Source organism: Rhinopithecus bieti, unplaced genomic scaffold, assembly GCF_001698545.2.
Source record: "Rhinopithecus bieti isolate Rb0 unplaced genomic scaffold, ASM169854v2 scaffold_30846, whole genome shotgun sequence".
In the NCBI taxonomy this organism is placed as follows: domain Eukaryota; kingdom Metazoa; phylum Chordata; class Mammalia; order Primates; family Cercopithecidae; genus Rhinopithecus; species Rhinopithecus bieti.
This window is the reverse complement of record NW_016814438.1, coordinates 3,036,145-3,051,236: the sequence shown is the minus strand read 5'-3', so window position 1 is coordinate 3,051,236 and position 15,092 is coordinate 3,036,145. Positions and strand designations below refer to the sequence as shown.

The window sequence follows — 15,092 nt, the reverse complement described above, 5'->3', positions numbered from 1 at the left end:
ACCATTCAGGACATAGGCATGGGCAAGGACTTCATGTCTAAAACACCAAAAGCAATGGCAACAAAAGCCAAAATTGACAAATGGGATCTAATTAAACTAAAGAGCTTCTGCACAGCAAAAGAAACTACCATCAGAGTGAACAGGCAACCTACAGAATGGGAGAAAATTTTTGCAATCTACTCATCTGACAAAGGGCTAATATCCGGAACCTATAAAGAACTCATTCAAATTTATAAGAAAAAAACAACCCCATCAAAAAAAACAGTGAGCAAAGGATATGAACAGACACTTCTCAAAAGAAGACATTCATACAGCCAACAGACACTTGAAAAAATGCTCATCATCACTCACCATCAGAGAAATGCAAATCAAAACCACAATGAGATACCATCTCACACTGGTTAGAATGGTAATCATTACAAAATCAGGAAACAACAGGTGCTGGAGAGGATGTGGAGAAATAGGAACACTTTTACACTGTTGGTGGGACTGTAAACTATTCAACCATTGTGGAAAACAGTGTGGCGATTCCTCAAGGATCTAGAACTAGAAATACCATTTGACCCAGCCATCCCACTACTGGGGATATACCCAAAGGACTATAAGTCCTGCTGCTATAAAGACACATGCACATGTATGTTTATGATGGCACTATTCACAATAGCAAAGACTGGAATCAACCCAAATGTCCATCAGTGACAGACTGGATTAAGAAAACGTGGCACATATATACCATGGAATACTATGCAGCCATTAAAAAGGATGGGTTCGTGTCCTTTGTAAGGACATGGATACAGCTGGAAAGCATCATTCTCAGCAAACTGTTGCAAGAACAGAAAACCAAATACCGCATGTTCTCACTCATAGGTGGGAACTGAACAATGAGATCACTTGGACACAGGATGGGGAGCATCACACACTGGGTCCTATTGTGGGGAGGGGTAGTGGGGAGGGATAGCATTAGGAGATATACCTAATGTAAATGACGAATTAATGGGTGCAGCACACCAATATGGCACATGTATACATATGTAACAAACCTGTACGTTGTGCACATGTACCCTAGAACTTAAAGTGTAATAATAAAAAAAAAATGTTTGTTGAATTGAATTTTTATTATATCATACTTAGTATAGTTTCTGGCACAAAGAAGATAACTTGCCCAATACATTTCTTTAATTGAAACAGAAATGTCAATAAATAGTTGTAATACAATGTGACATATATTGTTACAGATGTGTCCAGAATATCATGGGAGCCCAGAGAAGAGAAGAATTAGCACTATTTTAAGGGTGGAGAAAGAGATGGGTCAAGGAAGCCTTCTTAGAAGAGGTTACGGTTTAAGATCTGGGCCTACATCTGTAATCCCAGCACTTTGGGAGGCCAAGGCGGGTGGATCATGAGATCGAGAAATCAAGACCATCCTGGCCAACATGGTGAAATCCTATCTCTACTAAAACTACAAAAATTACCTGGGCATAGTGGTGCGCACCTGTAGTCCCAGCTACTCAGGAGACTGAGGCAGGAGAATTGCTTGAACCCAGGATGTGCAGGTTGCAGTGAGCCAAGATTGAACCACTGCACTCTAGCCTGGTGACAGAGCAAGACTCTTTCTCAAAAAAAAAAAAAAAAAAAAAAAAAAAAAAAAAAAAAAAAAACAGTTCTGAGCCTTACAGTTTAAGTAGGGGTTGACCTGGACAAAAAGAGGCCTTCTAGATGGAAAGAACCAGCAACTTGAGCAAAGACAGGGGACCGTGCAAGGGCCCACGGAGGTTAAGAAGCATCAAAATGTGCCAATATGCCTAGAGTGTCAGCAGACCTGAGTAGGTGTTCAGCAATAGAGCTGGGGCCAAAGCAAACACCACCTAAGGAATTAGGATATAACCCCACAGGCAGTGGAAGCCCTCTTAGGATTTTCAGAAAATAAGTAGCCGACATAAACTTGTGTTTAGAAATATGTGGAAGATGGATTGGGGGAGGGGAAATAAACTTGAAGGAGATGAGATCAGTCACTGCAGGGATCTGGACAGAAGCAGCAATGGCAGTAATCCTGGGGAGAGATGGCCTTGCCCTGAATCCACCCAGCCCCACCTGTACAAAGTTCTTCCTGCAGAGCCATGTCTCCCAAAGTGTGTTCCACCATTGGTGGTGAGGGTGGGATGCAATAGGGTAAGGTCTCTGGTCAAATAAGTGTTGAACATGTTGGGTTAAACAGGTTTCTTACTGGAAGATTTCTCAGAGCTTTTAATATACATTGTATATGCTATGTGTAACACATAGAGTTTTCCAAATTTACTTAACCACAGAACCTCTCTGAGACCATCTCAAGGGACTAGAGTTTAATGGAATATGTAAAATAGAAAAAAAAAAAAAAAAAAAGACCAAGAGTTTTAATGATTCTGTCAGATCTAGTTCCTGGAAGGAAATAAAAGAAGAAATAGTTTTCCATTGGGTGACAACTGATAATCTCACTGAACACTCTGCTGTGGAAGTCTTGCATGTGCGTTTTTTCTGCGGGGAGGGGAGCAGAATGGACTCCCATGGAAATACGAGAGGTAGCTTTTAGTCATTCTATTTAGAGGCAGGTTGAGCAAGTTCACCTGTTCTTCCCAGTCCCTCATGTTTGTTCAGGCCTGAAAGATGTCAGACCCAGGTGTTTAAAAAAAATGGCAGGTCCTGACCTATGGAAAAGAGAAACTAGGTCTGCAGCCCCTGGAATGTTCTGTACCACCAACATCCCTCACTCTGCATTTGGTTCACACTTAGGGGAGAAGGTCAGAACAGCCACCTCGGACCCTCCTACCCATGGAAGGATGTGTCCCAGGTGGCAAGTGCTGGCACTGTTGGTCGTGGCCTGGGTATCATTGCACTGTCACACACAGCTCACCAGGACTCCCAGGCACAGGTCACTCTTTGCTGGCTTCCCCTTGCCTGAGTACTGAGGAAAAAAATAATCAAACATCCACTCATTAGCTTTGTGTCTCTAAGTGAGCCCTGGCTTTGGAATGCCTTCCCTGGCTACTCCAAGGCCATTTCCCAGCTGAGCCCCCAGGGTTGGGAAGTCTGGGAAGCTATCTGTGTGGCTTGGGAAGGTGCCTCTTTCTCCATTGCAGGAATTTTCCACTGGAGAAGCATCAGTGTTCCTCAGCCCCTGCCAGGGTTGGAGGGTGAAGAGTTCAAAATTGCAAAACGGGGGCAGATGAGCAGGACCCTCTCTGGTAAGAGGGAGCTTCTCACAGGACAGAAGGTCAGACAGCAGGCTGCTGCCAGCGCTAGAATCGGGAAGCTGCCCAGAGCCCTGAGTAGAGAGCTGAGAGCGGGCTTCTTGGGAGGGGTCCTGCCTCTGTTCCACAGTATGACCTGGAGGGTGGCTGCCTCACCCAGGTCACTCAGCTGGTCCGGTTTGTGTAAGCACAAAGGGCTCTAAGACACTGACCCCCCACATGTTCCTCACATGTTGTTCTCATAGAGAAATGTCTGACCTCCCTGCTCTGGACTTATAGAAATATCTGAGTGAAGCTTCTAGTATTCAATTCCAGTCCCAAATATTAAGTAGGTTGTGCTACTCCTCCAATGCTCTCAGACTAGCAAACTGAGACCCAGACAGAGAGAGGGGACTCAGCCAAGACTGCTGCGTTTTCTCTGTCCCCCTGGTCAATGTTTTCTTCACCACACCCATGATCTTTCTCAGTGGAGAAAGAAATCCAGCTTTATTACCTATTTAGCTTTATTTTTTTAAGAACTTGTAAAGCTATTAAAATTAAACTGAGGCTGGTTCTTGAGTCAGATAGAACCAGATTTAAATTCCATCTCCACCACTTACCAAGCGCAATAGAGTAAATAGCCTGTGGGCAAATAACTTGCAATCTGTAGCTCTAGATTCCTTCTCTGGAAACAGCACCTACATCATAAAGTGATGTGAAGATAAATTAAGATAATGTATGTAAAGTGGTGCCCAGCAGGTAATAAACACTTGATAAAAGCTAGCTATTTTTTTTATCATTGTTGTTAGTATTTTAATGAATATGTAAGGCAACTGATAATTAACATTTAGATTAGTGTTACAGTGAAAGCTCATTACCTGTATTTGGATATACAGGGATGAATTGAGAAATGTTTTTTTACCCACTAAGCCATTTAAATTTCCACTTTGAAATTTTCTGTTTTTAATTGGTTTTTAATTAGTTTAAAGAGTTGGCAGACAAACTCCAAACACTAAGCTTCCACCAACTCCTTCATAGATCCACCCCTTCCTAAAACATTAAACTATAGTACAGATCATCATAGGTGCTCAATAAATGTTTTTGGATGCATGAATTTACAGATGGGTTAATGGATGGATGGATGGATGGATGGATGGATGGATGGATGGATGGATAATGGATGGTTGGATAATGATAGATGAATAGGTGGATGATGGTTGAATGGATGGTGCTAAGACAGTAGCACCATGAAGTAACCACCTTTGGCTCAGACTGGATAGTGGTCTGGTTTCATGAAAAGCCATAATGGAGAGTCTGAGGGACTAGAATAACATGGTGAGGGGCCTAGAGGTCTTGGTGCAGACAAACAGCAGGCGCAGTGGAAGGGAAGGACATAAAAGGAAAGGTTGTGGTCAGAGACTGAGATGGGACAGTGTGAAATCCTAGAGTAGGAGTAGTTCCTGGTGATAAAAGGTTCAGGAAGCAGCCAGGGGATGGGTACCTAAGACAGAGAGGAGTTCTGGGGGTCCTTAAATCCAGTGAGTTCTAGGAACTCTGAGTCCAGGTTATTGGATGGGTGATTCACATGGTCTTTTATGCAATTCCAAGTTAGGATGACAGTGACCTCAATTAATGAGGTTTTATTCTATATTCCATCAAATTGCTCCATGGAAGGGAGGGCGGGTTTCTTATCTAAAACTGAATTAAATATAAATAATAATCATGCACTGAACAAAGGTATTTATTTATAATTACTGCCTTATTTTTACCTCAGTAAGTGAATGGTGTTGTTGCTTAAAGGGGTGTGTGTGTGTGTGTGTGTGTGTGTGTGTGTGTGTGTGAGAGAGAGAGAGACAAAACGTTCATCACATTGTTTTGTTGTCTGACCTTTTCAGTGTTTTAGCTCCAGGCCAGTTGTGGGGCAACACTGGGAATCTTGCAGAAATTATATATAGCAAAATGTCACCAGCAACCAAAGACATTCTGTTCCTCCCCACCCAGTCCAAATACTTGAAATTCACAATAAATTTTGGCTTGGTGAGCATGGCATTATATTTGTGCATGGGAGGTTTTATTTATCATTTCTATTCATAGTACAAGGAAAAGAGGGCTGGATGATGGGTGGGGAGACACAGTGAGCCCCCCACCCGACCTCCATTAGCATTTGTTCTATGACTGTGAATAAGAATTGTGGCCAGAATGGCATTTGTGTTTAGCATTTTGCGGTCTAAAAATTACCCTCAGGCTTCAGTTAGTAATACTGTATTGTATAGTCGAAATTTGCTAAGAAAGTAGATCTTGAGTTTTCTTACCACACACAAAATAGTAACTATGTGAGGTGATGGATACGGTAATTAGCATGGTTGTGGTTATCATTTCACACCATACACATATAGCAAATCATCACATTGTATACCTTAAATATATGCAATTTGTATTTGTTAATTATGCCTCAGTAAAGTTGGAGGAAAACCTTACCCTCAGCTTTTAACCCTCACAACAGTTCACAGATATTGGCCAGGCAGATATTGTTGTGCTCATTGACGGATGGGAAACTGAGGTAGAATAGAGAGGTGAAGTGACATGTGCAGGTAACTCAGTTGAATGTGGAGAGCCAGATCTGGCCTATGGCCTTCTAACCCATGCCCAGCACTCTAAGCACTGGGCTGTGGCAAGTCACTGCCCCTGTGTTTCTGCCCCTGTAATGTGACTCGATCTCCCAGTCCTTCCACCAACAGCCTTGACTAGCTAAGGTTCTGGAAGGACCATGGCAGGAACAAATATTTGCCCACCCACTGGTATTTCTGCTGGACAGTGTAAGTCATGCACAAAATTATAAGGTTGGAAAAAATGTTTTCTGGGTCATTTCAGTGCTCCTCACTCCTTCATTGCCACCAACCTCAACAGAAAGATACCCCGAGAGCACAGGAAGCCCACCCTCTCTAACAAGGTAATAAATCTTTCCACAGCTGGTCCCAAGCTGGTTCCAAGCCTGTAGGTCACACTCAGTTGGAAGGGCAGGCCACTTCTACCTGTTACATGCCCTGACACATCTTATAGATCAATCACGACATTTTTTTCTCGATGACATGACCTCAGATGCTATTACTCAGTCACAAATTGACCCATAAGATGAAGCCTATTTTTATCCATGTATTAAGTAGTTTTTAATAATCCATACTACACTTGCTTCCAGAAAGGCTAAGAAACACAAACAAAACTATCAAACACCAGGATCAAAGAGCAAGAATGGAGTAAAGGGGAAATCTGTGTGCAGAAGCCCAGGCTGAGGTGGCCTGTTGCAAATGAGCAAAAACTTCACTCTCAGCTTCCTTTCAGGCAATGTTAAAAGGAAAAATAGGTTACAAAACTCTAACGAACTCAGTCATTTTTAAGGGAAGGCCATGAAATCTAGGAGGCAATGCTAGCATGGATTTTAAATAAGGCATATCAAGCATCTTAATGGCCATTGTCTTCACCCACAAGGCATTGTTTCTCAGGGTTCTCTGGGCTCTCAGAATCAGAACCCTCTGGGGTGTTTGTTCAAAATGCAGGTTCCTGACCCCATCCCACACTCACCGAGTGAGACTCTGTGAGATGGGCCTGGTGACCTGCTTTTTAAACAAGGTCAGTCACTGAGTCTTCTACACCTGCAAGTTGGAGAACAACTTCACCAAGATGTTAGTAGATAACAGTGTCTTATTGTAGTAGCCTTTCCTAACCATCTTTTCATCTTACCAGAGAACAATGCCTGGTGCCAGAGGAGTCTCTAGTGGAGCAACTCCAGGTGTCAGGATTCAGCAAGAGAGATATTTGGAGGATGCAGGGGCTCCCCACCTACTTGTGGTGGGGAAGCTGGTCTGTCTGCATGCACTTGGATGTGGAGTGAGCTTTCTTCTGGGATCTCAGGTGGCCACAGGCTACAGAGAGGGCAGGCCCCTCCTTGGCCCTCTTGTCACTCCCAGGGCTGGCCATGGAAGCCATGGGAGCCACCCGCACAGCTTAGCTACAGTGATGCTGGCTTGGCTGGCCACCAAACCCAGGGTCCTACTATCTCCCTTCACCATGCTCATCCATGATAGGGCAGGCAGAGCTCCAAGCCCAAGAGTCCAGTAGCAAAAACACAGATGAAGGAGCCATGCCACTTCCCACCCCCTGGCCTGCTCCTCCCCACCCCACAGTGCAAGGGGGGATATGTCAGAGATCTGCCTCAGGGAGGCAATCATGGGTTTCTTCCTCTCCCTCCACACAGGTTTGGAATAAATTGCCTCATCCAATTTGAAGACTTTGCCAATGCCAATGCCTTCCGCCTGCTCAACAAATACCGCAACAAGTACTGCATGTTCAATGATGATATCCAAGGTAGGTTTCCACCCCATGTGATGAAGCTACAGGGGACTAACATATTCTCAAACCTCACTGGGATGCCAAAGGGGTGGGGAAGGGCTGTCACCTCATAGCTGGTTTGCTGCCAGCAGCTGTTGAAGAAAGAACATTCAACTTAGATTCAACACCTACTTGGCTAATTCTTAATTCTTTGAATTCAGTTTCCTTTTTTACAAAATGAAGATCATTACTACTTCAGAAGTAGGTAAGAATTATGTAATTTAATGTATGTAAGAAACTCTAAACAATACTGTAATTTACTAGCAAGTTAAACATGAACCAGTCAATTCTCTGACCACAGTTTCATCATCTAGTCAATAGAGAGCATAACAATTGCCTTGAAAGAGCATGGTGAAAATTTACAAAGCTAATACTATAGAAAGTACTAACCCATAAAACTCATCAGACAAGCATCAATCACCATAAAAATGGCCTTCCTCAGCCATAATAACTTGCTTTTAGGCTTTCCAAATATAAGGCGTGTCTCAGTCCGGAAGTCAGGACAATTCCTTCTCTGGTTTTGACTGAAGTGTTTGTTGCTCATAATGACCCTGAGAGAGACACTGACACCAGAAACCCAGAGCTTTCCAAAGTCAACATGAAGCAGCTTCTAGTTCAAGTTCCCTTTGGTCATCTATTCTGTGACCCAGAAATATCTGAAGGTGCTTGCTTCTTACTGTGGAGTTACCAGTGTCCGAAGCTGGAGTGGAAAGGGATTCATCTCACTTGATCTAGGAGTGCACAGGAAGGAGCATTGTGAGCTGTTGCTAGCATTTTGTAAAGTCCAAGAGAAACCTTGAAGATTTTTTAACAAATGAAGTTTGCGAAGCAATCTTTTTAAAACAAAGATCCATGTCAGGTGGAAAGAATAAGTTGGCAAGAGACAGGTATTGGCCCTGTATTGTTAAAGGTTGGCCAACTTCTCATTTTACAGATGACTCATCCAGAGGCCTGAAGAGGTCACAACTTTTCTTTAAGTGAGTCAGGGATAGATCTCAGAGAACTCAAACTCAGGTAATAATAGCTAAGATTAATTGCTGAATGCTTATTGCATATCGGGCTCTGTTCTAAGCACTCTACACTTTTAAACAGATGAGACATTAGCATCTCTGTCTTATGAATGAAGACACTGAAACAGAAAAAGAGTAAGTAACTTTTATAGCCATTAAGCATAGAGTTGAGATTTGAGCCCAGGCATTCAGACTCTAAATTGCAGTCTATAACCATTCACCATGCAATTCCCAGGTCTTATATTACAAACCAAGTTGCCTTTTTTTCCCCATTATGGTCCATATTACAAAGTATAAGAAATGTGATAGATGATTTTTTGTTTTTGTCATAAATTTTCAAAAGGCAAGATAGTACAGTTAGAACACACTATTAGAAAATTGAGTTTAAAATATATGACTTCAGTGCCTGACGAGTGGGTATCCAGAGAGAGGGGAGACCCAAAAGGAGACAGCTGGGACGTGGCACCCCCTGCCAGCCTGTCTCCATTCTGTCTCTCCTTTACCCTGTTGCATAGACCTGGGACAGGCATTGGCTGAGCTAGGCCAGCCTCACCCACACAAGCCAGGACACAGCACAGACGGGACTGTGCAGTCCAGGAAGATGCGCTGGTAGAGGGAAGCATTTTCTCACTGCCCTCACTCACCTCAGTGTCAGACCAGCAGGTGGGAGTGTGCCTCTGGCCCTGAGGAAGCACCTGCCTGCTAGACCCTGACCGGCTCCCCAGCATGAATTCACCCATGAATCAGCAGATGGACAGCCGGTCCCCTGAGCCCACCGGGCTGCCAAGGCCAGAGGGTAGAAGTGGAAAACAAGTCCATGCAGGCGGCACACCTGGTGCACAGCCTCCAGCTGTATAGACACACAGACAGCCACATGTGTATACATCCTCCTAAACACAGGCACAGGAACACAGCCAGGCCCCGCAGCCCCCCAGCCCCCATCCGCCCCTGCACTGCTGCCAGAATGTGCCTCGGAGATGAAAGTATCAGTCACCATGCCACCCTCTCTTCATGAGAAAGTTCGCACCCCTTCAATGAAAATATAAGACTTCGGGATCCCTCCTCTGCTCTCTGCCCTTCCTTTTATTTTACTCTTCTTACCTCCTTACCTGCCATTTCTTTCTGTGTTTGAAAGCCCTGCTCGCCCTTTCCCATTATCTTTACCTGAGTAACTCCTACTCACCCTTAAAGACTCAGCTCCAGGGTCTCCTGCCCAGGGAAGGCCCATCAGTCTGATTTGGGTGTCCCTCAGGTGTTCCCCTCTGTCAGTTCTCTTACCTCATTGTACCCCAAAAGCCTGTAATGCATTGTCTGCCTTCCCAGAAGATAATAAGCTTCTGGAGGCAGGAACAATTGCCTTATCCATTCTTGTTCCCCAACTCCCAGCGCTGCGCTTGCTACATGATAGACACCTAATAAATGTTTAAAGAATATACGAATGATGTCTACACACACAAACTGACATCCTCATAAGCATACCCACCTGTTCATGTGGGTGTGTCTACACTGGACACCTGCCCCTACAGCCTCTCTGTTGTCCAGGTCATCATTCATGTACAGCTGACCCTTGAACAAGGTGATGGTTACAGGTGCCAACACTCCACACAGTCAAAAATACACATAACTTTTGCCTCTCCAGAAACTTAGCTACTAAGAGCCTACTGTTGACCAGAAGCCTTACTAATAACATAAAAATAGTGGATTAACACATAAATAGACTAGTATCTACCCCTATTTTATGTGTACATGACATATTTCTTAATTTTTTTTTATATTTCTAGGCTACATAGTTCATCTGTGAGTTTTTTTAAATTGTTACAAACCTCCAAAATTTTAAAAAATATATGTATTAAAAAAATCTGCATATAAGTGGACTCATGCAGCTCAACCCCATGTTGTTCAAGGACTGACTGTGCTCACACATAAATGCACCTCTACACGTGCTCATACATATTCACATGTGTAACCCCACATGCAGACACATGGAGCTGTTTGTTTTTAATTAAATCAATCCATCTGTTTACATTCATTGGTTTTTGCATCTTGCCTCTACAGTCAATTTTGCTCCCAGGCAAAACCAAGTGGGATAGTTTTCTGGGTCCCAGAGCAAAGAGAAGCAGGATTTACCATTCTTTTCTCAGAAATTCAAGACTAAAGCCATCAATCTAGAACTCATGGGGACAGCTGGCAAATAGTGCTGGAATGGCAAGAGCCCTATAAGAACCAGCCTTTGATCAGCTCAGCCTGATGTTTAGGTGTGACCGTATCATTAACAACCATAAAGAGGTGGGCATGGGCATGCACCACCCAGATCCTCCTTCAAGGAAAGACTTGTTGCCCATCTGACAGCAGGCTGTCAGTACAATCTGCAGAGCCTCAGAGAGAGAGAGCCACCTCGCCACCCCACCAGGAGCTGGCCTCACCAGTGATAGAGAATATAAAGGCTTAACTATTTTAGCCCAGTGCAGGACAACTCAAGCTCCCCATGGAGTTGGCTGAGGCTTTGGGGCCTGCATCACTGCTCAACTTCCCCTCAATCCATTCTGCTTCCTTCCCTTCCTTCCCACAAGGGCAATTCCTAAAAACATCCTGAACACTCCAGTGTATCTCAGAATCTGCCTCCAGGGGACCCAAACTGTACCAAATAACATTTTGCATGCACACAGAACTTTAGGTTGAAAGTGCTTTTCATCCTCACTATCTTACAAGTGCCTGGCAACATCTCCCCCTCCCTTACTGGGGGACAAACACAGCTGTCCCATGACACTAATGAGGAAACTGAAGCCTGGGGGTTAAAGGTTGCTCACGGCCACACAGCCAGACAGACTCAAAGCTGGAACTGGAACCCCATTATGTCTGACTTGGAATTCTCCACTCTCTCCATAGCATCAGGCTGCCTGTTGCTCCTGAACATGTGAGGTGGTGGAGGGTGTCTTCTCATTAAGGATGAAATTCCAGACCCTGCTGGAACAGTGCGGGTGTTGCTGCTCCCTGGCATCCTGCTGCTCTCATCCTGTCCTCCCCATCATTTCCATTCCTTCCTCTAACTCCTACAGAATGCAGACCTGAAGATGAGGCCCACGGTCCCGAGCTGGTTAGGGATGGGTCCAGGCCAGAAGCCTGTGATGTGTGTTCTCATTGTTAAATGGACAATGAGAAGACTAGGAAGGAATTCCAGGACTAATGAGCCAATAGCATGGGAAGATACAGCCCATGCTAGAATTGTCCCCCTTTATCTCCATACACAAAGTAAGGAGCAATGCCACTTAAGACTACAAGCCATGCTCATAATGGGAGAGGAGCACCTCCATGCACAGAACCACAGAAGGTTGGGAGTGAAGGGGTGAGAAGGAGTGTGGGAGGGAGGAGGAAGCAATGCAGAATCACAGTCATAAACAGAAACCAAATCACACCGCACGTGGGAGCTGGAGACAGATTCTCAGAATCTTCTTGGGAACCACACATGGAGGGGGCTGGAACCGAGCGACCCACATGAAAATGAGACTGGGGTCATGTTACCTACTCTGAACACCAGCCTAGCATTACATCCTCAGTGGATAGATAGAATTAAATCCTCGAAAGCTCCAGTCTACTGATCTCCCAGAGGGCAGGGCCATGCCTGGTACAGATCAGGAGCCCAGGGCACATTATTTGACTGTCTCCCAACCAGTCCCACTGTACCATGTGCTCAGAATCACTGACCCCACAGGGCTGGGCCTCTGGAGCTCCAGCACTTGAAGGAAAGAGAGATCGCCAGGGCTTCTGATCATCTTTGCCTCCCACCCCAGCTTAGACCCACATAAAGCCTCAGCCCAGGCCCAGGCTGGTCCTTCGTGATCAGAGCTGCCAATGCACTGACCTGTTGCTGGCAGCCTCTCAGGAATTTTGGAAAAGGCGGAGGCTCAGGTGACTTTTGTTGTTTCAGCTGAGACCAGAGAAGCATCTCTGCTCTTAGGGAGGAAAGAAAGACCTAGAAGGGGAAAGGAAGTGGGAATGGTCACACTGGGGACAGGGGAAGGAAGAAGAGCCACACAAGGGGCCAGGTCCAGGGTGCTGCTGGCCCAGTTTCCGTGGGTCTCTGACCTCCGCGTGCAAGCTGACCACACATTGTGGCTGGAGCCAGGAACGCCCCACTGGCTCATCAGCTCTGCAGCATCCTCCACCTGGCCAGCCTTCACTGGACCTGCCTTGCCCACCAATCCTGCTAAATCTCCAGGCCAGACAGCACATCAAGGTTCCTGTGTGTTATGTCAGGCTGTTAGCACCCCTGTGAGCCCAGTGCTTAACAATCAGGCATTGCACCAAGACAGGCCTAGATCTGAATCCCCATTTTCCTGTTTTGTGGCTTTGGCCAAGTGGCTGAAATTCTCAGAACCTTCCTTTCCTTATCTGTAAAATGGACTTAACAGTTTTAACAGCCACAACTGCTCATCAGCTAGTACCACCAGAATGGTCAGGGTGCTTTTATAAGGCCAGCATCTGTTATGGTTGGTTGTAGTATATGCCAATTCCTTGATAAGTATTTCCAGCACCCATTTATGGCACTGAATTGTTGTAAGCATTGCAGTGATGTATAGGTAGGGACAGGCACGTAGCAGTGCTCAGTTCATGGTACCTATTACTAAAATCTCTGACGCCTAGTAGGCTCCTGACACATAGATATGGGAGGGAAGAAGGAAAGAGGAGACTTAAGGCAGAGAATTTGGTGGAGGTGAGGAGAGGGCCACATGTGAGCACAGGACTGGGGAATTCTGGGGAGAAGAGAGGCAGGACCCCACCTCACTTTTCTCCCCCTTCCCCCATATACCCTATTATTCCAGCCCATTGTATTAGTCACTCTTCTGTGAGTTTTCCGCCAACTCCATGATTTTGAATGTGCTGGTCCCTCTGCCTAGAATTCTCTTTCTGTTCTTCACTACTTTCTGTTTGTCCATAAAGGCTCATTTCACTTTCCCCAGGATAATGCATCCAGGGCCAAGCCACAGACTCTAAATGATCCTACTCTTCCCCAGGATCTGGTAGTGACACTGGATGGTGGTCACCCACTTTACAGAATGCTTCAAAGTTCCCCAGGGAGAGGAGTGGGGCTCTCAGCCAAGAAATGCAAAATACATCCCTGGAAGATGATGACCTTGTTGGAGAGGGAAGGTGTGGGGAACTTTGCATAGGCTTCAGATGCCACAATAAGGAAGAGGCAGACAGGCAGGAATGGCTCATCTCTGAAGACTTCGTGCAGCTCATTTGTCTTGTTTACGAGATGCCAGGGATTATTTCCAGCTGTCGGGGGTCAACTGCCCTCTCTGTCACCCACCACCACCACTACACACACTGAGTAGCAGTTCTAGGCCTTTCCTTGATCTCTCCCCCTGCAGTGAAACTTCTCCTGGTCTCTTTAACCTTTTCTCTCCTCAGTTCCCAAAGCCTTCCTTTTCACTAAGTCCTGTGTTCTGAGGCTGTTCTTCACTTCCAGGGCTGTCCCTAGTCCTGAAGTTCATGTGGATCTCGTGTATCTGGCTCCTCCGAGACCTCCCCTGTTAGTTGCTGCAACAGTTGAAACTTCAGAGAAGTCAAGAAGATGATCATTATTCCCTCGGGTTCCTTCCAAATTGTGGCAAAATATGCCTAACCCTACCTTCTCCATGGGCCAGGGAACTGCCCTCTAGAGAGTCCAGGAGCTCCAGAAAATTCCGTTATGACACAGAAATTGCAGTGAAGTAGTCTAGAAGGCCTTTGCTTGGTGTCCAATAAAGGGGAACCTGAATTTTTGGAACACTTGTGCTGGCAACTCCTTGAGAGTTTTATTTGAGAACAAGACTTTTATTTGTCTTTATTTATTCAAAGCCTAGTCCAGAGAAGGCCCAGAACAAACACTCAGCACATACTAATGAATAAATGAATGGCAGTAGCTACCGTAGAAATGTAATTCTTATGGATCGTGGAAGCAGGTGTGGCCTCATAGCAGAGGTTGTTCTGTCCCAATAGGAATCCAGACCTCCAAAGCCACCATGGCCAGACCCTGACAGAGCCTAACTCTATCCTTCTTGCTGCCTGGGTCAGAAGTCTTCCTTTATCTGATAAAGAGTAAATTCTTTCCTCCAATAATCTGTTGTTCAGCATAGAAACTCCTTTAACTTTGTCAAATCTGATTATTAAAAGCAGAAACTACATTTTCAGCATGTCCCTTTGTGCTATTTCCTGAACCTACAACCTCAAGTACTCAGTTGGCAGGAAATGTAATTATGGAAAGCTGCCTCTGAAAAGAAAACTTTTTCTTTCATCATGAATAGGAACAACCAGTCACACTTTCAGCTGCCCATGGCATTTATGGGCACAAGCCATGTTCCAGCATATCCCTGGACCCATGGGCTTCTTAGAGTGCTTACCTTGAAACAGCTAAGTAGCTTCCTCTTCAGTTTTAAATCCCTAGTGCATAGCCCAAGAGCACCCCAAAAATGCAGATAACTTTATTTGCCAAACTTTGTAATTTGGAGCT

General features: G+C 45.0%; 1 protein-coding gene across 3 annotated transcripts in view; it reads left to right on the top strand.

Moving 5' to 3' along the window:
- The window catches only part of ME3 (malic enzyme 3), a 220,629-nt gene that overhangs the window by 189,408 nt on the left and 16,129 nt on the right, over positions 1–15,092 (top strand). For all 3 annotated transcript variants that reach the window (XM_017850859.1, XM_017850857.1, XM_017850858.1), the window contains exon 8: positions 7,456–7,565. In XM_017850859.1, coding sequence (XP_017706348.1) covers positions 7,456–7,565 — 110 coding nt within the window. The remainder of the gene's footprint in view (positions 1–7,455; positions 7,566–15,092) is intronic.